This window comes from Poromitra crassiceps (assembly GCF_964638095.1).
Source record: "Poromitra crassiceps genome assembly, chromosome: 3".
Taxonomy (NCBI): Eukaryota; Metazoa; Chordata; class Actinopteri; order Beryciformes; family Melamphaidae; genus Poromitra; species Poromitra crassiceps.
The window spans coordinates 71,300,097-71,324,195 of NC_139625.1; the positions used below are offsets into that span (position 1 = coordinate 71,300,097).

General features: G+C 44.1%; 1 protein-coding gene across 19 annotated transcripts in view; it reads right to left on the bottom strand.

The window, feature by feature from the left end:
* Positions 1-24,099, bottom strand: part of mark3a (MAP/microtubule affinity-regulating kinase 3a) — an 82,597-nt gene that overhangs the window by 40,085 nt on the left and 18,413 nt on the right. For all 19 annotated transcript variants that reach the window (XM_083632607.1, XM_083632608.1, XM_083632619.1 and 16 more), the window contains exons 4-6: positions 10,436-10,484; positions 3,033-3,098; positions 376-446 (exon numbers count right to left, since the gene is read on the bottom strand). In XM_083632607.1, the coding sequence (XP_083488733.1) occupies positions 376-446; positions 3,033-3,098; positions 10,436-10,484 (186 nt within the window). The remainder of the gene's footprint in view (positions 1-375; positions 447-3,032; positions 3,099-10,435; positions 10,485-24,099) is intronic.

Consider the following 24,099-nt stretch of genomic DNA (forward strand, 5'->3'; position numbering starts at 1 on the left):
TAGAAACTGGGGAGATTTACCGATGGATTCCATGTTTTTCACCACACTGCTGTTGCGTTTAGCTGGCTCTGTTATCTGTTTAGCTGGCTCCGTTTCCAGAGTTGCTTTGTTCCATTTTAGTGGAAAGCTGTTTCCTACATACATTCCTGCAAAATGTAATCAAACACTGCCTGTGGCAAGAACAGGAGTTGTGAAGACAGACCAAGACATTTCTGAAAACAAAGTATTGCTTTAAAAACAGATAGAGATAAGTGATGATGAAGGGGTCGTGGGATGGTGCCGCAGGACCGAGGACAGCGGGCCGTCTGAGGAGCAGGCGGCCCGGGAGCAGGGGTGTGAATCCAGAACACTGCAGGGGGAGGAAAAGCTGGGTACCTGTCTAAATTTAGCCCTGGCCTCTTTTTCCTTCATTCTTCCATGTGCTACCAGGTAGTCAAAGACCTCTCCTGCAAAAACAGAGAGAGGGAGAGAGAGCGAGAGAGAGAGAGAGAGGGAGAGAGAGAGGGAGGGGAAGACAGAAAGAGCAGAGAGTGACAAGTTCGATGAGGTGAGGATGAGAAAAGACAGAGAGGGTGGGAAATGAAGAGGGAGACAGAGCAAAAAGTGAGTCACATTTTAAAACTCAGTAAGGAGACATAAAAAATATATACAATTTAAATAACTTGAGGATGAACTATCCACCCTGACTTTTCATAGCAGCTGGCCAGCACCAGCATGTTTGACCATATTGAGCAGGACGCAGCGCCGCCTCCTCCACACCAGAGCCTGTCCCGGAGGCAGGAGCAGCTGCCGCGCCTCCTTCTCGCTCTCTTCCAGCCAAAACGTGACTGCGCTCGGTCCTGTGCTAATTGAAGCAGAGTGGCTGGCTGGTGTCTGCGTATGCAGGCCAGTTTGTGCGTGTCGAAGCAAAGCAACAGAAAACTCCTCCCCATCTTTCCCTCTGCCTCCTCAAAACCCGCCCACTCTCTTAGCGCTGACCTGCAGAGGCGGGACGATTGTGTCTTTCTGTGTTTTGGAACTCTGGAAAGGCAGCAATCGCAGGATGGAGCTAAAGGGCACAACAAGTGCTGTACATGGAGATGTGATCAGGGACACGTTGGGAAATAGCAGGAAATTTGCAATCTCCATTTAGAAATGAGTCGGATGAATACAATCTTTGACAATGTAGATATACAGTGGGTATTAGGTAACACTCCCTGCACCTTGTAAAAAAACAGGAAAGGTTAAAAATCTATTCAAAACATTTTCTGGCAACAAAGCTTTCCTACATAAGGTAACTAAACAAACAATGCTGAGACAACTTCTTAAAGCGATGCCCCAAAAGTTGCCCTTTGTCACCACTTGAAGGCATACTGCTGTGCTACACAGATAGAGATGAAAAGTGCCTTGAGATTCTGTTTAAATGTGAAGAAAATCAATGTCAAACCAAATAAATAAATATTAGATTAACTTCATTAAAATGTAATGCAATATTGGCCTATGATCATAGTTTCCCCATCTCAGACTTAATGTAATTTGCCCCATGGCCAGAAGGTCTTTACAATGTCTCATGTTCTCTTGGCTCAGCAGTCTGGATGTGACCTCAGCAGTCTGGATGTGACCTCAGCAGTCTGAATGTGACCTCAGCAGTCTGAATGTGACCTCAGCAGTCTGAATGTGACCTCAGCAGTCTGAATGTGACCTCAGCAGTCTGAATGTGACCTCAGCAGTCTGGATGTGACCTCAGCAGTCTAAATGTGACCTCAGCAGTCTAAATGTGACCTCAGCAGCCTGAATGTGACCTCAGCAGTCTGGATGTGACCTCAGCAGTCTGAATGTGACCTCAGCAGTCTGAATGTGACCTCAGCAGTCTGGATGTGACCTCAGCAGTCTAAATGTGACCTCAGCAGTCTAAATGTGACCTCAGCAGTCTAAATGTGACCTCAGCAGTCTGAATGTGACCTCAGCAGTCTGAATGTGACCTCAGCAGTCTGAATGTGACCTCAGCAGTCTGGATGTGACCTCAGCAGTCTGAATGTGACCTTTCCAAGAGATCAATAACAAGATGTGGCCTTTACGTGTTGGGACGTTGCATTAAAAAGGTTGCCGACCCACGTGCTGCTCATTTCTCCTGACAGAATCATCATTAAAGTGGAGATTCAATTGTAGCCGGGTTGCTCAACAGGAGCAACCAGATTGCTCATCTCAAATTGCTTTGACAAGTCAGTGGGGGAGCTGCTTTCACACCTGGGCACAGATGAACACTGGGTAACATTTGGATATCAATATAGCCAATCATGAGGATGACAAAATAACAACAACAACAATCTACTGTAATTAGGTTTTTCTGATATGATTCACCACAAATGCCTGGTGTGGATGGGAGTCTACCAACATGTTTTCCCTGCTTGGCCCCGCCTCTCCCTGTGTATCTACAGAGCCGATCGAGTCAGTCCCTGTATTGGTTCACATTGATGATGTCACCACCACCTTGTGCGTCACCGCCACTTGGTGCGTCATCCTCCAAGGAGCAGGATTCAAGATTCACAGACACTGATAAAAAACACAACATTTAGTTGTGAAGAGGCTGAACCTCACCTCATCTATTTTACGGATGACACCTCACAAGTTAAGGACAGACCTTTAGGAAGCCTGGGGATACTACATCCCTTCATGTTAAAGCTGATTTTGAGCATGAGATTTACTTAGCAAATAATTGCATTCTACTCTCAGTACTCTGTCAATATCGTCACATTGAAATTGAAATCCACCACCCATTTAAAAAACAAACATGTGGCTTTACAAAATGTACTGTCACATCCATGTCTTTTTATTTATTTACTTTTGTCCTTTTATCTTTGTTAGGCAGGACTGCAATTCATATCAAGCTAGGTTTGAGTGTACTGCAAAATTTACTTGCTCAAATTGGTAAAACTATAAATAATACACAAATCTATAATACACACTACTATGCATTGTCTATATGAATTTGTACTTTTTCCCTTACATACATAATGTCACTGTGTTATTAACATAATTAGCATTAGTCTCACCTCCACTGGCATACTCCATCACCAGGTAGAGCGTCCTCTCTGTCTCTATCACTTCAAACAGCTTGACTGAAGGAGGGAGGGAGAGAGAGTCAGAGAAGATTACTCAGTGAAATTCAATTATACTTTAAGATGGAGGAGAGGTACATGGAAAGTGAGAAGTCACGTGTATGTGTGTGTGTATGTGTGTGACGTGCCTGTGTGTGTGTGGCGTGTCTGTGTGTGTGTGTGTGTGTGTGTATGTGTGTGTGTGTGTGTGTGTGTGTGTGTGGCGTGCCAATGTATGCATAACATCAAGCCGAGCAGTACTCAGTATATATTGCACAGTCCAAAAGCTGTTCTCTGGCTGCAGCATGTTGGGCTAGCTGATATAAAAGACTGCATGATGTTCTCTAGCTGCAGCATGTTGGGCTAGCTGATATAAAAGACTGTGATGTTCTCTGGCTGCAGCATGTTGGGCTAGCTGATATAAAAGACTGTGATGTTCTCTAGCTGCAGCATGTTGGGCTAGCTGATATAAAAGACTGCATGATGTTCTCTAGCTGCAGCATGTTGGGCTAGCTGATATAAAAGACTGTGATGTTCTCTGGCTGCAGCATGTTGGGCTAGCTGATATAAAAGACTGTGATGTTCTCTGGCTGCAGCATGTTGGGCTAGCTGATATAAAAGACTGTGATGTTCTCTGGCTGCAGCATGTTGGGCTAGCTGATATAAAAGACTGATGTTCTCTAGCTGCAGCATGTTGGGCTAGCTGATATAAAAGACTGTGATGTTCTCTAGCTGCAGCATGTTGGGCTAGCTGATATAAAAGACTGTGATGTTCTCTGGCTGCAGCATGTTGGGCTAGCTGATATAAAAGACTGATGTTCTCTGGCTGCAGCATGTTGGGCTAGCTGATATAAAAGACTGTGATGTTCTCTAGCTGCAGCATGTTGGGCTAGCTGATATAAAAGACTGTGATGTTCTCTGGCTGCATGTTGGGCTAGCTGATATAAAAGACTGTGATGTTCTCTGGCTGCAGCATGTTGGGCTAGCTGATATAAAAGACTGTGATGTTCTCTGGCTGCAGCATGTTGGGCTAGCTGATATAAAAGACTGTGATGTTCTCTGGCTGCAGCATGTTGGGCTAACTGATATAAAAGACTGTGATGTTCTCTGGCTGCAGCATGTTGGGCTAGCTGATATAAAAGACTGTGATGTTCTCTAGCTGCAGCATGTTGGGCTAGCTGATATAAAAGACTGTGATGTTCTCTGGCTGCATGTTGGGCTAGCTGATATAAAAGACTGTGATGTTCTCTGGCTGCAGCATGTTGGGCTAGCTGATATAAAAGACTGTGATGTTCTCTAGCTGCAGCATGTTGGGCTAGCTGATATAAAAGACTGTGATGTTCTCTGGCTGCAGCATGTTGGGCTAGCTGATATAAAAGACTGTGATGTTCTCTGGCTGCAGCATGTTGGGCTAGCTGATATAAAAGACTGTGATGTTCTCTAGCTGCAGCATGTTGGGCTAGCTGATATAAAAGACTGTGATGTTCTCTGGCTGCAGCATGTTGGGCTAGCTGATATAAAAGACTGTGATGTTCTCTAGCTGCAGCATGTTGGGCTAGCTGATATAAAAGACTGTGATGTTCTCTGGCAGCAGCATGTTGGGCTAGCTGATATAAAAGACTGTGATGTTCTCTAGCTGCAGCATGTTGGGCTAGCTGATATAAAAGACTGTGATGTTCTCTAGCTGCAGCATGTTGGGCTAGCTGATATAAAAGACTGTGATGTTCTCTAGCTGCAGCATGTTGGGCTAGCTGATATAAAAGACTGTGATGTTCTCTGGCTGCAGCATGTTGGGCTAGCTGATATAAAAGACTGTGATGTTCTCTGGCTGCAGCATGTTGGGCTAGCTGATATAAAAGACTGTGATGTTCTCTGGCTGCAGCATGTTGGGCTAGCTGATATAAAAGACTGTGATGTTCTCTGGCTGCAGCATGTTGGGCTAGCTGATATAAAAGACTGTGATGTTCTCTAGCTGCAGCATGTTGGGCTAGCTGATATAAAAGACTGTGATGTTCTCTGGCTGCAGCATGTTGGGCTAGCTGATATAAAAGACTGTGATGTTCTCTAGCTGCAGCATGTTGGGCTAGCTGATATAAAAGACTGTGATGTTCTCTAGCTGCAGCATGTTGGGCTAGCTGATATAAAAGACTGTGATGTTCTCTGGCTGCAGCATGTTGGGCTAGCTGATATAAAAGACTGTGATGTTCTCTGGCTGCAGCATGTTGGGCTAGCTGATATAAAAGACTGATGTTCTCTAGCTGCAGCATGTTGGGCTAGCTGATATAAAAGACTGATGTTCTCTGGCTGCAGCATGTTGGGCTAGCTGATATAAAAGACTGTGATGTTCTCTGGCAGCAGCATGTTGGGCTAGCTGATATAAAAGACTGTGATGTTCTCTGGCTGCAGCATGTTGGGCTAGCTGATATAAAAGACTGTGATGTTCTCTGGCTGCAGCATGTTGGGCTAGCTGATATAAAAGACTGATGTTCTCTAGCTGCAGCATGTTGGGCTAGCTGATATAAAAGACTGTGATGTTCTCTGGCTGCAGCATGTTGGGCTAGCTGATATAAAAGACTGTGATGTTCTCTAGCTGCAGCATGTTGGGCTAGCTGATATAAAAGACTGTGATGTTCTCTGGCAGCAGCATGTTGGGCTAGCTGATATAAAAGACTGATGTTCTCTGGCTGCATGTTGGGCTAGCTGATATAAAAGACTGTGATGTTCTCTGGCTGCAGCATGTTGGGCTAGCTGATATAAAAGACTGTGATGTTCTCTGGCTGCAGCATGTTGGGCTAGCTGATATAAAAGACTGTGATGTTCTCTGGCTGCAGCATGTTGGGCTAGCTGATATAAAAGACTGATGTTCTCTAGCTGCAGCATGTTGGGCTAGCTGATATAAAAGACTGTGATGTTCTCTGGCTGCAGCATGTTGGGCTAGCTGATATAAAAGACTGATGTTCTCTAGCTGCAGCATGTTGGGCTAGCTGATATAAAATACTGTGATGTTCTCTGGCTGCAGCATGTTGGGCTAGCTGATATAAAAGACTGTGATGTTCTCTGGCTGCAGCATGTTGGGCTAGCTGATATAAAAGACTGATGTTCTCTAGCTGCAGCATGTTGGGCTAGCTGATATAAAAGACTGTGATGTTCTCTGGCTGCAGCATGTTGGGCTAGCTGATATAAAAGACTGTGATGTTCTCTGGCTGCAGCATGTTGGGCTAGCTGATATAAAAGACTGTGATGTTCTCTGGCTGCAGCATGTTGGGCTAGCTGATATAAAAGACTGTGATGTTCTCTAGCTGCAGCATGTTGGGCTAGCTGATATAAAAGACTGTGATGTTCTCTGGCTGCAGCATGTTGGGCTAGCTGATATAAAAGACTGTGATGTTCTCTAGCTGCAGCATGTAGGGCTAGCTGATATAAAAGACTGATGTTCTCTGGCTGCAGCATGTTGGGCTAGCTGATATAAAAGACTGTGATGTTCTCTGGCTGCAGCATGTTGGGCTAGCTTATATAAAAGACTGTGATGTTCTCTGGCTGCAGCATGTTGGGCTAGCTTATATAAAAGACTGTGATGTTCTCTGGCTGCAGCATGTTGGGCTAGCTGATATAAAAGACTGTGATGTTCTCTAGCTGCAGCATGTTGGGCTAGCTGATATAAAAGACTGATGTTCTCTGGCTGCAGCATGTTGGGCTAGCTGATATAAAAGACTGTGATGTTCTCTGGCTGCAGCATGTTGGGCTAGCTGATATAAAAGACTGTGATGTTCTCTAGCTGCAGCATGTTGGGCTAGCTGATATAAAAGACTGTGATGTTCTCTAGCTGCAGCATGTTGGGCTAGCTGATATAAAAGACTGTGATGTTCTCTAGCTGCAGCATGTTGGGCTAGCTGATATAAAAGACTGTGATGTTCTCTAGCTGCAGCATGTTGGGCTAGCTGATATAAAAGACTGTGATGTTCTCTGGCTGCAGCATGTTGGGCTAGCTGATATAAAAGACTGTGATGTTCTCTGGCTGCAGCATGTTGGGCTAGCTTATATAAAAGACTGTGATGTTCTCTGGCTGCAGCATGTTGGGCTAGCTTATATAAAAGACTGTGATGTTCTCTGGCTGCAGCATGTTGGGCTAGCTTATATAAAAGACTGTGATGTTCTCTGGCTGCAGCATGTTGGGCTAGCTGATATAAAAGACTGTGATGTTCTCTGGCTGCAGCATGTTGGGCTAGCTGATATAAAAGACTGTGATGTTCTCTAGCTGCAGCATGTTGGGCTAGCTGATATAAAAGACTGTGATGTTCTCTGGCTGCAGCATGTTGGGCTAGCTGATATAAAAGACTGTGATGTTCTCTAGCTGCAGCATGTTGGGCTAGCTGATATAAAAGACTGTGATGTTCTCTAGCTGCAGCATGTTGGGCTAGCTGATATAAAAGACTGCATGATGTTCTCTAGCTGCAGCATGTTGGGCTAGCTTATATAAAAGACTGTGATGTTCTCTGGCTGCAGCATGTTGGGCTAGCTGATATAAAAGACTGATGTTCTCTGGCTGCAGCATGTTGGGCTAGCTGATATAAAAGACTGTGATGTTCGCTGGCTGCAGCATGTTGGGCTAGCTGATATAAAAGACTGTGATGTTCTCTAGCTGCAGCATGTTGGGCTAGCTGATATAAAAGACTGTGATGTTCTCTGGCTGCAGCATGTTGGGCTAGCTGATATAAAAGACTGCATGATGTTCTCTAGCTGCAGCATGTTGGGCTAGCTGATATAAAAGACTGTGATGTTCTCTAGCTGCAGCATGTTGGGCTAGCTGATATAAAAGACTGTGATGTTCTCTAGCTGCAGCATGTTGGGCTAGCTGATATAAAAGACTGTGATGTTCTCTAGCTGCAGCATGTTGGGCTAGCTGATATAAAAGACTGTGATGTTCTCTGGCTGCAGCATGTTGGGCTAACTGATATAAAAGACTGCATGATGTTCTCTAGCTGCAGCATGTTGGGCTAGCTTATATAAAAGACTGATGTTCTCTGGCTGCAGCATGTTGGGCTAGCTGATATAAAAGACTGTGATGTTCTCTGGCTGCAGCATGTTGGGCTAGCTGATATAAAAGACTGTGATGTTCTCTAGCTGCAGCATGTTGGGCTAACTGATATAAAAGACTGTGATGTTCTCTAGCTGCAGCATGTTGGGCTAGCTGATATAAAAGACTGTGATGTTCTCTAGCTGCAGCATGTTGGGCTAACTGATATAAAAGACTGTGATGTTCTCTAGCTGCAGCATGTTGGGCTAGCTGATATAAAAGACTGATGTTCTCTGGCTGCAGCATGTTGGGCTAGCTGATATAAAAGACTGATGTTCTCTAGCTGCAGCATGTTGGGCTAGCTGATATAAAAGACTGTGATGTTCTCTAGCTGCAGCATGTTGGGCTAGCTGATATAAAAGGCTGCACGATGAGCGGCTGAGACATCCATCTCTAAATATAGATGAGGTGGGATGAGAGAGAGAGAGACAGAGAGAGGCTGGTAAACACTTACTATCACCCCAGCAATTATAATCACATTTCTGCAGAGGAAATCATGGAGCGTGGAGAAAGAAAATTAAAACTAATTAGCGGGGAATACCATCTCGGCATCTCCACAACCAAATGCACTATGGTAGTCTGGTCTGATGTGCTGTCTCTCCTCTCCCTCTGTGTGTTGTGAGACTGAGCAAACAGTGAGTGGTGGCCTAAAGGTAAGAGAAGCGAGCTTGTGACCGGAAGGTCGACGGTTCAATCCCCTGGAGCAGCAAGGCAAATCTGGGTGGGGAAAGTGAAAAGGCAGCGCTTGCCCCTCCCTCATTAGCACCACTGAAGTGCCCTTGAGCACGGGCCTTAACCCCAACTGCTCCAGTGGAGCTGCTCAGTGGCCAGCAGATCAGACTGTGGTTGTACTGGTCAGTGTCCAGGTATGAATGTGTGTGTGAATGTGAACAGGGCACTCCTGAAAAAGAGAGCATTGCTCTCAGTGAGACTCCCCCTGTATAAATAAAGGTAAAAAAATACAGTTTCGTTCTAAACCGGCGTTTTCAAAGGAAAGCGATCTCTTAGTCCACACGAGCGTTTTAGCTGCAGTCCAGAAAATATCTATGTCCATACCGCATATGACATGATCATTCACATACACTGGGCATGCACATGGCTGTGTAAACAGGAAGCATACTAAGTATACTGTGATTATTTCGGTTGTGATTTTCCCATCCACTAACATGGGGGAGGCGGGCCTTGTGACCTATACTGGCTACAGCCACCAGAGCGGCGATCTAACATGCAGCGGCTTCACTGAACGGGACCCGAGGCGGTGTCCATCTTTATATGTCAATGGTCCACACTACAACGCAACCCTGGAGTTTTAGAACTGATAGGCTCAGTTTGTGTCCAGTTACGGGGGTCAGAAATGCCAGGGTAGTGTAGGCGGAAGGCATAACCGTAGTAAAAGCTATACGATTTAAAAGGAAACTGTATTAGGAGATAGAGCCTGCATGTGTGTGGGTTTTAAATACCTTCTGTGTGTGTGTTGTGTGTACACGTGCAAGTTTATGAACGGGTAACCAACTGAAACCCTGGCTTGTATTCTGCATGGCTGCCTGCCATATTTACTGAAGCCTTTATATTACCAGCTACGACAGAATGGTGTATTTGATGTCCAAACACCATAAAACTTTATTAAACCTGGTAATAAATCACACCAGGCAGGTGCAGATGAGCCAGAGGCTAGCAGCAGGCCTGCCACTTAAGAGTGACTGCTCCATTAACAGAAAGGTCAAAGGTCGCAGCCCTGCAACAACCAAGAGTCCCGTCACAACATCCCAGAGCCAGAGACTGAATCTCCACCTGATCGCTCTTTTGAACCTAAAAACATTCAAATTTAGTTATTTTTTATGCAATCTGACAAATATATACTACAGCCTGGATCCCAATTTAGCACCAGCAACCAGCCAAATGCTGGTAAAATAAGTGGCTGGTAGATTTGCTTCACTCACAAGCCAAAAGAACTTTGGTAATCTATTGAGTGGCAGGTACAATTTGAACATTCATTAGACATTTGGCCGGTGGACAAAAAAGTTAATTTTGTACCCTGACTACAGCAACAATTACGTTATATGTGTAAATTCATAGCAAATTGACATATTTGTAATGAATTGTGATGGATTTGAGTTTTGAGACTATTTTCAATGGACGCCATTTGTTCTAGGCTTGGGGCTGCGATAAAATCATATTATCGTATATCACGATATTTTGGTGGGACTACCGCAATATTTAAATTTGGATATGGCCAAAGCCTTATGCTAATGTGCAGTTATGCATTTGTGTGTGTTCCACTTACCTATATTGGGATGATTCAAGATCTTCATTATTCTAACTTCTCTGAAAAGCTGAAGAGGGAAAAAATAATAATTAGTGACCTTCACTCTACAGTAGTGAACCTTTCACACATGATGATAACAGACAGACATGCCATATATAACCCAAAAAACACTCATGTTTGTTCACTTCAATTCATATAATTATTATTTGTTTGATTACTTTAAACAAGTGGACAGCTCACCCTAAAATTAGATATTTCTGCCTTCTCGTGAATACAATGGAACTGGATGGCACTCGGCTTGTAGTGCTCAAAGCACCAAAAAAAAAAAAAAATTGTAAAACTCAACAGCATTGTCTCTTTCCAGAAATCATGACCCGGTTACTCAAAATAATGCACAGACTTTGTTGTGAGCAGTTTCATGTAGGAACTATTTTCTTTTGCAGTCTCATGTAGGAACTAGCTAGCAGCTAGTGGGTGTAGTTCGGTCAAAAGAAAATAGTTCCTCGATGAAACTGCTCATAACAAGGTCTGTGGATTATCTTGAGTAACGGGGTCATGATTTCTGGAAAGAGACATTGCTGTTGAGTTCATCAAATGTATTTCTTTGGCACTTTGAACACCACAAGCCGAGTGCCATCCAGTTCCATTGTATTGGAGAGAAGGCAGAAACTCTGCGGCCGATATCGCCAAAACTGAGGCAACTAACACAAAACGATCTAGATGGAATAGCACTACAGGTGAGAGCAAAAATATGTATTTTGGATTTTAGGGTGAGCTGTCCCTTTAAGGTCTTAATCAAAACAGATTGGCAAGTTTCAGTACGAGGATTTCAGGAGCAGCACAGAGTTTCTCAGAATAGTTGCACGTCTTTAATATCACATGAAGATAGCAACTCCAGAGTATAAAAACGTCACTTTTCTGTTTTTCCAGGATGTCAAGTTTGTACACACAGCTCCCATTCAATTCCAACGTGAAATCACTGTTTCCCTGGAAACAGGCCCTTCTGCTCATCAACATCAACACCATCACACATCAACACATAGTCATCAAGGAAATGTGACCATGTTTTGTCATCACTGCCTTATCCACAGCATCTGAACAACAAGGATCCCTCCACAGCCCAGCGCGCGGCGCTGAGTCTCATTTCAATTTGCTGAAGAGAAGCTCGTACATGTGGACCCCGGAATGAATAGCCGTCACCCTGGGTAGCATCTCTACAAGGCGATCTGAATAAACAAACATGCATGGTCACATCCCACCCAGCGCGCTGATGCTCAAGAGACTCCGTCGCCAAGCGCTCCCTTCGCATCAGCATTCACAGTGACCAGACAAGCAGATTTGTGAGAGCCAAAAATGCTTTTTAACCTTCCGTTGCACAAGGAATAAAAGGGACTAAGTGCTATTTATTATTGATCTACTGTTAAATACATCTCTCTCTCTCTCCTTACATAAAAATATAAAAGGCATCAATCTTTCATGAGGCAGGAGCAGCGAGGCTGATGGGCAAAATATAAGGTTGTGCAGCCAGAAGACACAGATGCACAAATACATTCTGTCAAATGAACAAATACAAAAACTACAGATCCTCTGTATTTAGACATTCTGACACAAAACTGTTGTTGTACCTAGGGATGTAACGATATACCATTTTAAGATATACATCATACAACCATGCAACATCAAGCAACCATGATTATCGTACCGTAAGCTTTCCCTGTAATACCGTGCCCAGTGCCCACGATATGTTGCGCCACACACCACTACAAATAAGTTAATTAAGGGAGGACCCTTGAATAAACGTTGTCATATTAGTTTCAGTTTAATAAAGCAATGTTTCTCTTCAAAGCAAAAGACGAGTTTATTTTTTCAATGGGCCATAGTAAAGGGGGGGGAGTAATAACGTGAAATACTGTATATAGTGTGATATTTTGGTAGATACCGTACCGTATTGTGAAAATTCCTATTGTTACGTCCCTAGTTGTACCCATATGCTGGTGAGATAATATTGCTTATTTGCATGGAAAGAAAAGCTAGTTTCTCTTCATTTGTTCTCACATTGCAGCTGTGCCAGACAGCATCCAGCGGAGCCATAATGGAAAGATGAGACTTTTATCCCACACGAGGAGGGCGGCTAGGCGACAGGTGGCGAAGGTCAACAGTCGGACTCGAACCCATGGTGCCTCGAGCGCAGAGCAGACCCAACCCACCAGAGAAGCCTCCCATCTCCAAGCCTCTACTGCTGAGAGGCAAGCAGATGGTGACAAACAGTGGGCGACGTCTTCACATTCAAAACTGCGCCGCTCTGCTTGAAGGCACAGTTGCAGGATGTTATGTAGGGGGAAACGTAATGTCTACTGTCTGTCCCCTGTCTCGCATTGTTGTCCCCATTGCACTGCCTACGAGGTCCTGTTGTCCTTGTCCCAGGCGTCTGTGTGTGAATACTGTGGAGCAGGTGCCGTACGTCTCTGTAACATTGTGACCAAGACAAATTCCTGTATGTTTTGTAAGACCATTTTGTTTTCTGTGTTTTTTGTCTATCTATATATATATATATATATATATATATATATATATATATATATATATATATATATATCTTCCTAGAGCCGCCGTTTTGCACCAAGATACGTTCAACAGAGAGACCAATATCTCCATCCGACAATAGCCTCAATAGACCAGAATGCAATGCAGCCATAAGACAAGTTGCCTTTTTAAGTTAACGACTCACTTTTTGATGATGTGTAAAAGTGACTTGGCTCTCATCGTCTCTTCCTAAATGTATAAAACCCAAAGCTGAATACAACAAGTTCATGCCCGTTCTCTTCTGGTGGTTGTTGAAAGGCATTCTGGGAAATGTATGAAATCAGGAGGAGGATGAGAGGAGGTGACTAAATTATAACATAAAATAACTCATAATACATTGAACATCACAGATTGATGATACTGCATCTTAATGAAGAGTTTCCAGGAGTTTTGTCCTTAAGACGTTCTGATAGCTACACATCAGATCTTGTGGGTTGCACTTGTTATTTTCCCATACATGTCTCCTCCAAAAAATAGTTTGTCGAGGAGGATGAATATTTTTGCTTCAAGGGGGATGCCATCCTTCCACACCGTTCAGTGTTTCCCACAGGATTTAGAGTATTTGTGGTGGGGGACCGCAGACCCCCTAGGGGGGTGCGGGGGCATGCCCCCCCGCAAGATTTTTTTAAACATTTTAAAGTAAAATGCATGAATTTGGTGTACTTTGAGAAAGCTTAAGAGCAAAATTAAAACGCTAGATCTATGAAGAACATGTCATCATTACTGTGCTGTGGGTTTACAATGACAAACTAAATTTCTCCCTATAGGTCAGGGATACTCAACTTGCTTTGCCACTTTCGTGAAATGATAGAAGGCGAGGGGCCAGTTAATAAACAAACAATATACATTTTTCTGTAGCAGATTGTAGGTTTTTGGGGTGTCAGCCGGAGTTTAGGCTGACAGTGTTGTGCACACCGGATAGTTAGTTAGGTTAAGTTAGTTGGGTTAAGTACATACATAAGTGCCTGGGTAGCGAGCAGATGGCGGTATTTGACAATTTAGCAGCTAAATCATAGATTATTGAAAGATATTCCATATTCCAGACTGAAATGCTATAACAGAAGTATTGGCCAGAATGACATGAACATTTATTGGACACTTATTCAGCGGATATCTTGCATGTTGCGTTCAGGTGCAGTGTAAAAAATAAAAAATAAAATCTTTTTTTTTTTTTTTTTTGGTCAACATCTTATTGTGGCGGTCCAAATATTATTGTGGCGGCCCGCCACAAATTCCTTTATGTATGGGAAACACTGCCGTTATTATTTCTGTCTGTAGAGCAGTTTGACTGTGAAAATATTGTTCCAACTCAAAAAATATGACTTATGATGGAAACCCAAAATACGTTTTTATCACCCCGATTCTCCAGGGAACCCCTGGCTCTGGGAGGAACCAAGGTACTAAATCTCACTTTATTCCCAGTTCGGAGACGACTCAAGGGTTTATTATGAATGACAATCATCACAGCCTTTCAGAGGAAGTGGACCGGAAGCCATGTTAAACTGAGCCAGGAGGACCCAGTCTGGCTCCTGACGAGGCAAGGAAGAGCCTGAGGTCTGCCTCACTGTCATTATACAGCTCTGCCCATCATTATAGTGAAAATACTCTCCTGAGCACTGCAAAAAGTCTCTGTCCATCATTATACTGAAAATACTCTCCTGAGCACTGCAAAAAGTATCTACCCATCACTATACAGAAAATACTCTCCTGAGCACTGCAAAAAGTATCTGCCCATCATTATAGTGAAAATACTCTCCTGAGCACTGCAAAAAGTATCTACCCATCACTATACTGAAAATACTCTCCTGAGCACTGCAAAAAGTATCTACCCATCACTATACTGAAAATACTCTCCTGAGCACTGCAAAAAGTATCTACCCATCACTATACTGAAAATACTCTCCTGAGCACTGCAAAAAGTATCTACCCATCACTATACTGAAAATACTCTCCTGAGCACTGCAAAAAGTCTCTGCCCGTCATTCTACTGAAAACACTCTCCTGAGCACTGCAAAAAGTATCTGCCCATCACTATACTGAAAATACTCTCCTGAGCACTGCAAAAAGTATCTGCCCATCATTCACTATACTGAAAATACTCTCCTGAGCACTGCAAAAAGTCTCTGCCCGTCATTCTACTGAAAATACTCTCCTGAGCACTGCAAAAAGTATCTACCCATCAATACTGAAAATACTCTCCTGAGCACTGCAAAAAGTATCTACCCATCACTATACTGAAAATACTCTCATGAGCACTGCAAAAAGTCTCTGCCCATCATTCTACTGAAAATACTCTCCTGAGCACTGCAAAAAGTATCTGCCCATCACTATACTGAAAATACTCTCCTGAGCACTGTAAAAAGTCTCTGCCCATCATTCTACTGAAAACACTCTCCTGAGCACTGCAAAAAGTATAGAGGAATAAATCTGAGCTTGTTTTCATTCATACAACAGGGGAAGCCCTGCCTGGCTGTCTCATCTTAGTGGGAAACAGTGGCCATGTACTGGAGACAAATCAGATCGTGGTTGTCAGTCACAGAAAAGTACATCACATTTTCTTTCAAATACTTTCCTCTGTTTGTGACAAGTTTCTGTCACACTGTGCATTGTTCTATATGGCTGAAACAAACCATGACAGGTATTTGCAGATACTAAGACGACCTGTGTGACCCATGTCTCTGCTTATGTCGTAAACAGAATTAGTTGATTCCATCCGTGTGGAAAAACACAGGAGGCAGTGATTCACCACATAATACAAGCATTAGATGGAGGAGGACATAAAGCCGCTGGTGATCAGGTCATACCACTGCGCTGAGGCACGCCTTTCCAAATTGCGTAACGGGTCTTGTGATCAATATGAGGCAGAGGCGCCTTAAAGCCAGATGACACATCAATCATGTAACGTTAAGGAAGCAATTACACCTACAGTTGGCTTTGTTTGGTCCACACAATAGAAAAGTTTACTTTTATGCATTCTTGGATTTAGTGTTTAGGTTCTCACTGCCCAATTACAAGTGAAGCAGGGCTTGTAAACAAAAGTCTCATGAACTCACACAAGCAGCTCCTTTATTGGACAGAGTTTTGTAAGCCGACATGCTGCCAGGTTACAGACTCTGGCAGTGGGATGTGGGATCAAAACAAATCTGATCCCAGTTCCAGTAACTGTAGCTAAACATGATGGTCTTCTTGTCTGTGCTCTTGGCTGCAATTTACCTTCTCTGGTGTTCATATCAGTTAAAAAGGTACATTCAGCCATGTTTTTGTGTTAAAATAAGTGTTAAATGGCTCTATATTCTGACAGCACCGACTTGAAACCGACTTGAAACCGCCCGCTGTCCTCTATCTCTCTCCTGTAGTCCTGCATGCAGAGTGGATGCATCTCCGCAACTGTAAGTCGTAGCGACTCATGGATGGCGGCATTGGATTTGTGGTGAAAAAATACATATTGTTCTTTAAAAGCATCGCGATCTGACCTTCCGTTTCCCAGAAAATGTCAACTTTTCTCTGATTCGATAGTTTGAGGTCGGCGCCAATTTGTATCCAATCGGAGACAAGTTTACTTTTTCTGGGAAACGGAAGGTCCGATCGCGATGCCAATAAAGGACTACACAGGGCTCCAGAGTGCATGTATTTACACGCATTTTCCCACCTTAAAATCTGCCAGTGCGTATAAATATTTTCATAACACGCACTCGTGCACCTTGGAATTTGTAGCGTCTTTCTCTCTCTCTCGCCCTGCTCTTGTACCACAGCGTGCAGCGCTGTCAATCTAAATCTCTCACATAGAAAGACGGGGGAAATACAAAAATAAAACGTTTTCAATTGCTTCTGCGTGCTTTAGACTTGGGCAGAATCGTTTTACGAAAATCCGACTGGAAGTCGTATTGTCTTTATCGCTAGTACAACACAGGACAGGTGTGACTGGCCGGCCAGAATCACTCGTACCGGAATCGGAGTCACAAACAGATGGAATTAAAATGTGTCAGATGGTGGTGTTGTACGCGGGAGACAAAGCTACGGCTTCAGCAGACGAGTTCTGACTAACGTTAGGTTGGCTGGCATGACAATGACATCTTAGCGTCTAATGTTAGCATGGCTAGCGGGATGCTAGCTAACGATCAAGCAAATTCTGGGATTACTAACGTTACCCAACATGTAATTCAAGATCGCTAAAATGTGTTGTTGACAATATGACTATGCTGTCTGTTAATGTTAGACCATCTAAGAGCAGCTATCTGCTACGGGTTTTCAATGTCTGCAGTGCACAGTGAGACTATCATTTCACAGCACACTGTGAGATATGTCACTAATCATACAGTAACGTGAACGTTTACAATCATGACCACCATTATATAATGTTAGGCAAACTACAGATGACTAAATAAATGGTTAGTGATCATTCAATGACAATAGCCAATGAGTTGCATTGAGTCATTCTGTTAAGAAATTCATAGTGCATCATGAGAACGGTAGATTAATCATTGTGTCCTTAAATGTGCTCCTAACTTTTTCAACTTAGGAGCATAATGTAAGGTGATAATCACATCACAGACACCCAGTGTTTCCCCTACCATTTTACAGGCCCGCCAGGCCAAGGGCGCCCCCACCAGGCCAGAAAATAAATTGCAAAAAACAAACAAACCAAAAAAAAAACTGCTCTCCCCAAAATTTCAATAAACCTTTATGGCATATTATTATAATACAACAATACTGGTGTTTACAGTAATAGAAGATGCCAAAACATTCAAAACAATAAGCATTTTGCTTTTAGGAGCATTGTGCCAGCGTGCAGCGCTGTTCCAAAACATGTCAACGTGTGTCATTGCCTGGGAAACGCACATCCCATAATACAACTGTTCGCATCGCATCCCATAATAGTATGATGATACTTGGGATGCCATTGCGAACATAGATGCGAACAGGTTAGCTAAAAGTTTAGCGTCGCCAGCGAGGGTCCCCACCGTTGCGGTCGGGGTACGTTTCGAAATCCCTCCAGGCCTGAAAGATTTTCTAGGGGAAACGCTGGACACCCAGTTCATAAATGCTGCAATACTTAAAATGCAAAGGCTTCCATCAATGGGCCATAGGCTCAATCCTCACTGTGTTAACTCAGTTGGTGATAGTGACTTTAACAGACACTTATTGACAATCTTTGAGCGTATCATTTAATAATTTGCCAATATGTATACAACATGACAAAGAAGGTAATGCTTAAAATGTATTATTGCTGTGCCAAAAGGCGTGGTGAAAAATGTGGGTGCACCTAAATTATGTGCTGGTGCACCTAAATTAAAAAGTAAGGTGCACCGGTGCACCTAGTGTAAAAAGTTAGTCTGGAGCCCTACTACATGTATTTTTTCACCCTGAATCCAACGCTGCCATCCGTGAGTATCTAAGTTACGGTTGTGGAGATATGTCCGCCCTGCCTGCAGGACTACAGGAGAGAGATAGAGGACAGTGGGGGGTTTGGGGTTCCATGTTACTGACCAAACACTCTATTTCAGTGATTGCTGTCAGAATATAGAGCCATTTAACACTTATTTTAACACAAAAACATCGCTGAATGTACGTTTAAGAACATTATGAAGAAATAGTTGAATATGAGCATCAGTCCAGACTAACCTTGCAAGGCAGGTAGATTTGCGCGAGATCATGAGAACAGATCACAACGAAAGCATTTGGCAGCATGAGGATAAGTCCAGACTACACTTTGCCATAAGTTCATTTTGTTCTGCTAGGCTTTCCAAAGCATGAGGAGCTGCCAGCTATCACATGTCAACATGTCTCCTTATTATACCCATAAAACCTTGCATTTCGGGGTCATTTCAGGTTACATTCTCAAGCCCTCTGTCTACTACTTGGAAGTTCAAATGGCACTTTTCTCACCTGGCCACACAGTAAAGGATTATGCTTTGCAGTTCAAACAAACTGCTTCAACCTGCTTGGAGTGAAGTGAACACGCTCCAAGTTTGGTACATCTTGTCACAGATGAACCCTGATTGAATGTCACTCACAATAACACATTGTGATCTGACCCAGTGTCTCTCAATGTGGTTAGCTCATGACCCCAGCAACAAAGCAATCCCTCTTCATAATCCCCCTGTAGCAAACACATCGAGTGGACAATTTATTGGCACCTTGTCAGGCCATTTTAGACTCATTCATTCATTACTAAGACGTGTGTTTTATATTGTCACACAGCCCACTGGAAGGTACCAGTGCTCTAAATGAGTTATTAAAGCCCTAACCGTTAATGAAAAGAACTAGGTCAACAGTCTCCTAAAGCACATTATTGGACAGTGCTTACATTTAATCAAGACATAGCATGCTCCATCCTCTGAACTTTAACCTGGACGACAACAGCAGGCCCTGCTGTCAGAGGAGGAGAGCAGGGAGAAAGGAGACAGGCCCTGCTGTCAGAGGAGGAGAGCAGGGAGAAAGGAGACAGGCCCTGCTGTCAGAGGAGGAGAGCAGGGAGAAAGGAGACAGGCCCTGCTGTCAGAGGAGGAGAGCAGGGAGAAAGGAGACAGGCCCTGCTGTCAGAGGAGGAGAGCAGGGAGAAAGGAGACAGGCCCTGCTGTCAGAGGAGGAGAGCAGGGAGAAAGGAGACATGCCCTGCTGTCAGAGGAGGAGAGCAGGGAGAAAGGAGACAGGCCCTGCTGTCAGAGGAGGAGAGCAGGGAGAAAGGAGACAGGCCCTGCTGTCAGAGGAGGAGAGCAGGGAGAAAGGAGACAGGCCCTGCTGTCAGAGGAGGAGAGCAGGGAGAAAGGAGACAGGCCCTGCTGTCAGAGGAGGAGAGCAGGGAGAAAGGAGACATGCCCTGCTGTCAGAGGAGGAGAGCAGGGAGAAAGGAGACAGGCCCTGCTGTCAGAGGAGGAGAGCAGGGAGAAAGGAGACAGGCCCTGCTGTCAGAGGAGGAGAGCAGGGACAAAGGAGACAGGCCCTGCTGTCAGAGGAGGAGAGCAGGGAGAAAGGAGGCAGGCCCTGCTGTCAGAGGAGGAGAGCAGGGACAAAGGAGAGGGAGCTAAAAAGGAGATTACAGCGTGCCTGTGACAGATGTGAACTCCGACTCAGCTCCTTCAAACTATTAAGAACAGAGGCTGAAAATAAACATTTGGGCTTTAGAGACGATATCCCCGGCAAACAGTATCGCGCCCATGCTTCCAATTACATAAGAGGTCAGGACATAACTGTGTCAGCTCTGATATAGGCTGGCCCTCACTGCAGCAGCAGCTTAGAGACGAGAGGAGCAAAATAAACACAGGGTGCAAGATTCAATCCCTTTTACTTCTTTGAACCTGACCACAAGCAGAACAACATCATCTGATTCCGCCGTTTACATAAGATTGACCTAATATCATTCAGTCTACACATTTTAAGTGTGGGTGGCCTACTGGCCATAGTGGGAATCAAAGCTGTAACCCTAGCAGCATTACTGCCATGCTCAACCACATAAAGACCAGAATGTAAAAACCAGCCACAAATCTGATCCATACCACGATTTCCTTCCGTTCTGAATCTGAACTACCGGTAATCAGCCAAAAGAAAAAAAACAGACAGAAAGCTAGCCTAAATATAGAAGCACATGACAAGGGATGGGAACATTTAAGATGTCGTAAAAAAAAAAAAAAAATTGAAATGCACTTCCTTTGTCATGAGATCTTATTCCTTTAAATAAACATCAAAAGGTGTGAAAATGCTTTGTGCCACAGCAAGAAAAATAACTTGACAAATACCTCAAAAGAGGCATTTTTTCCTTGATTGGGACAAAGTAGTGACCTTAAAACAACAAGGACTGCCGACAGAAGCCTGATGCTTTGTGTTTGCGTGAACAGCACTGTCATGACTCGCTGTTTTTCTGTCAGCGTAGCGCCGCAGCCAACGCCAAAGGGCCCGGGCCTCCGAGAGACAAAGGCCACAATCAATGGAGCTTTGGAAAAACGGATGGAAAGTGGTGCCGCGCTGAACCAGAGGCTGGTGGCAGACAGACAGGCCGGCTCAACATCAACATCGCCACCACCAGGCAGCAGCCGCCACACTGTGACTCCACCCCGCCACCTGTCTCCCATGAGCCAACAGCCTCCAGCGCACTGGCAGCGCAGCAACAGCCCAGTCAATATCTACACATGCAAACCAACTAGGGATGTTAACGATAACCGGTTTTAATGATAACCGTGATAAAATTCATATCGTTTCATCTCTAAAACCAACAGACACAGAAAGAGACGCTCTGCTATCCGCCACTGATTCTGTGATGTGTTTTTCAGCCCCAAATGATTGGTTGCCGTCTGTGTCAATCATTGAACTACTTCGACGATTCTGCGCGAAAGAACTTAAATTGATAAGAACTGAAGGTAATACAGTACCTTGTTCCACCGATTATTCCACTGCAGCCCAAGTTTGTCTGTTCTCACTTTGTTAAACTCTTTGTCTGGTCCAGAGCTGGAATACCAGAAACAGTTACCGGAAACAACCGCCATGACAGCCTCACCGCATCGATGAAAACTTTAGTTTAGAGCCACAATATTGTTATAAATATCAACAACTAACCAACAGATATCAAAGCTGGTGGGCTTTATGGAAAGAGCGTGACTCCAACTGGTTGACAGTTCTATCAAACTGGTCATTCAGTGGCATTTTACTGCCTCATAACTAACGTGCTAAGTGCTAACAGCTAGCTAGCCTAGCTATTAACACATTCAGTGCCAAGGACGTCTGTGGACGTCCTAAAAGAAAGTAACGAGGAGTGCCAAGGACGTCTGTGGACGTCCTAAAATCATAATTCATATTATTCCATAATTCTGCTGTTTAAGGTCGTACCTAGCCAGTGAGCATGAATCCCTTCAAGGGATCACACGGCGCCACCTTAAACATCGTCACAGGAGCTGCTCCACCCACCTCAGATCCTTTACTTTGTACAGGAGACAGCGGAGAAAGTGGAAACCGATGCATGCTTTCTGCCAGCGCCGTATATATTGCTCTGCCTACAGCGGAGAGTGGGCTCGGCTGCATCCGCGCTCACAACTGAGCTCCTATGCTTCTATCTATCTCCACACGATTTCCTAGAAAGCCAGCATCCGAAGCCGAACGGCCATGCCTTTTCGTTCAGTCGCGTTTGCCCATCAAGGAAATGATGCGCGCTGGGATCTGTCCGGGGCAAAAACGAGAAAACAAACTCTGTGCGTGTGGGAGGAGCCCGCAGCTCAGAGGTGGAGAGGGGAGAGGGGGGAGGGGGGGGGGGGGAGAGGGGTGTGTGACACACAGGCTGCACAGAAACGACACCACACGCCACCACATCAGAAAACACCAGCCAGAGTCAGTGAATGTGCTCGAAATTAGAGTGCAAAAGGTATTCATAAAAGGGCCTATATCTTGGAAAGTAAAAAAAAACTACAGAAAACCCTTGAAAGTGCACTTTTTTGAGAGGCTGTAATTTCATAATGGAACTGTCTAGAAACAAAATTTCTTCTTTGGAAGAAGCAGGAGTGTTCAATGTTTCATTAAAGTCCAGCCCCGTTAACACATTCACTGCCAACAACGTATGAACACGTTTTCAGAATCCAGCTGTTCCCTGCCAACAACGTGTTTACACGTTTTTGGCATCGATTTTTTTTTTTTGACGGTGGGTTGTGCATCTAAGCCTTTTACATCTCTTATATAATTATTGGAGCCACCGAACGTTTACAACCCATTCCACCGACCCACTAAGTGGCAACAGTGCTCTCCTGGCTAGAGAAAGGAAAGCATTTTTTTAACTTGTCAAGCCATTCTCAGCCCAGCCATTCTCCTTTTCGCGCTGATTGCTGGCGATGCGGGATTGCAAATTTACATAATAGATTCAGCCGATCTACTATGATCGGGTGATAGATTACAGGTGGAGGAACACACTTTGAAACACGCAGCATAAATATGACCAGAATCGCAAAAGCTTCTCTCAACCAAAACTCCAAACGAGCGAGTCCATCCCGACTTCCTCAAACAGCGGCCCAGACATGCAGGCACAGGAGAGCAGCAAAGCACTGACTGGTGACAAGCTTGTCCGCCCACGGAGGGCGGAGTTGAAGCAACTCGAGAGGGAGGGAGAGAGAGAGAGAGAGAGAGAGAGAGAGAGAGAGAGAGAGAGGGAGGGAGAGCGAGAGGGAGGGAGAGAGAGAGAGAGAGCGAGAGGGGGAGGGAGAGAGAGAGAGAGAGAGAGAGGGGGAGGGAGAGAGAGAGAGAGAGAGCCAAAAATGAATGGTTAAAGTGACCGTTCCATCCAATTTCACAAAAAGCCGTTTATCTCTGAATATTCTTTTTCACGCTAAAACCATGCTGTATTCAACTGCTAATGCTTACATAACTACTAACTCTACAAACTAACTCTTTTAGACAGAGAAAGTACACATTCTATTAGTACTTTTGAGATATTGTATGTTCACAAACTCCAAGCTGAAACGAATCCTCGGCTCTTATAAAATGAGCCATAATCCTCAAAAAACGGCTTGGCAGAAGCTACCTACAGCAAAAAAAAACGTCTGGCAGTCAATGTGTTAATATAGCCATAATAGAAAAAATTCTATAGCTGTTTTCAACTGAATGGAAGTGAATCTGGCACAGGCTCCAGACAATTTTACTGAAGCGCTGTGGCACTCAATGTGTTAACATACAGCAGCCTGTTGCACCAGCTGAACGTAAGTTCTGTCTTAAGTTAGGGTGTAAAGTCCACACTAACTGCTACGTTCAAACTAGTTAGTTTGACACTAAAGTTGTGTCTTTGTTGAGTTGCACCACGGAGACGTAAGATACATCTTAACTAGTAGTCCTTAAACCTCACACTAGCCAAAATAGTGTCGCAGAAAATGACGTGTACAGTATCTGTGACCAATCAGTGAAAAGCACGGTGGAAACGGTGTTTATTTACCGTTGTTTAAGTAAGTGGAGTGAAAACAGGACATGTTGCCCACCGCAAATTAGTGCTTTTATATTTCATCAACACTAACCAAATGAGAACGTTATTGAGTAACGTTCGTTTAGGTTCATATTACTGTTAACGTTTATCTGTGAGCTCTATCAGTATTGTAGGCTAATTTAGCACCATCCTGCCTGCTAAATTGTTGCGG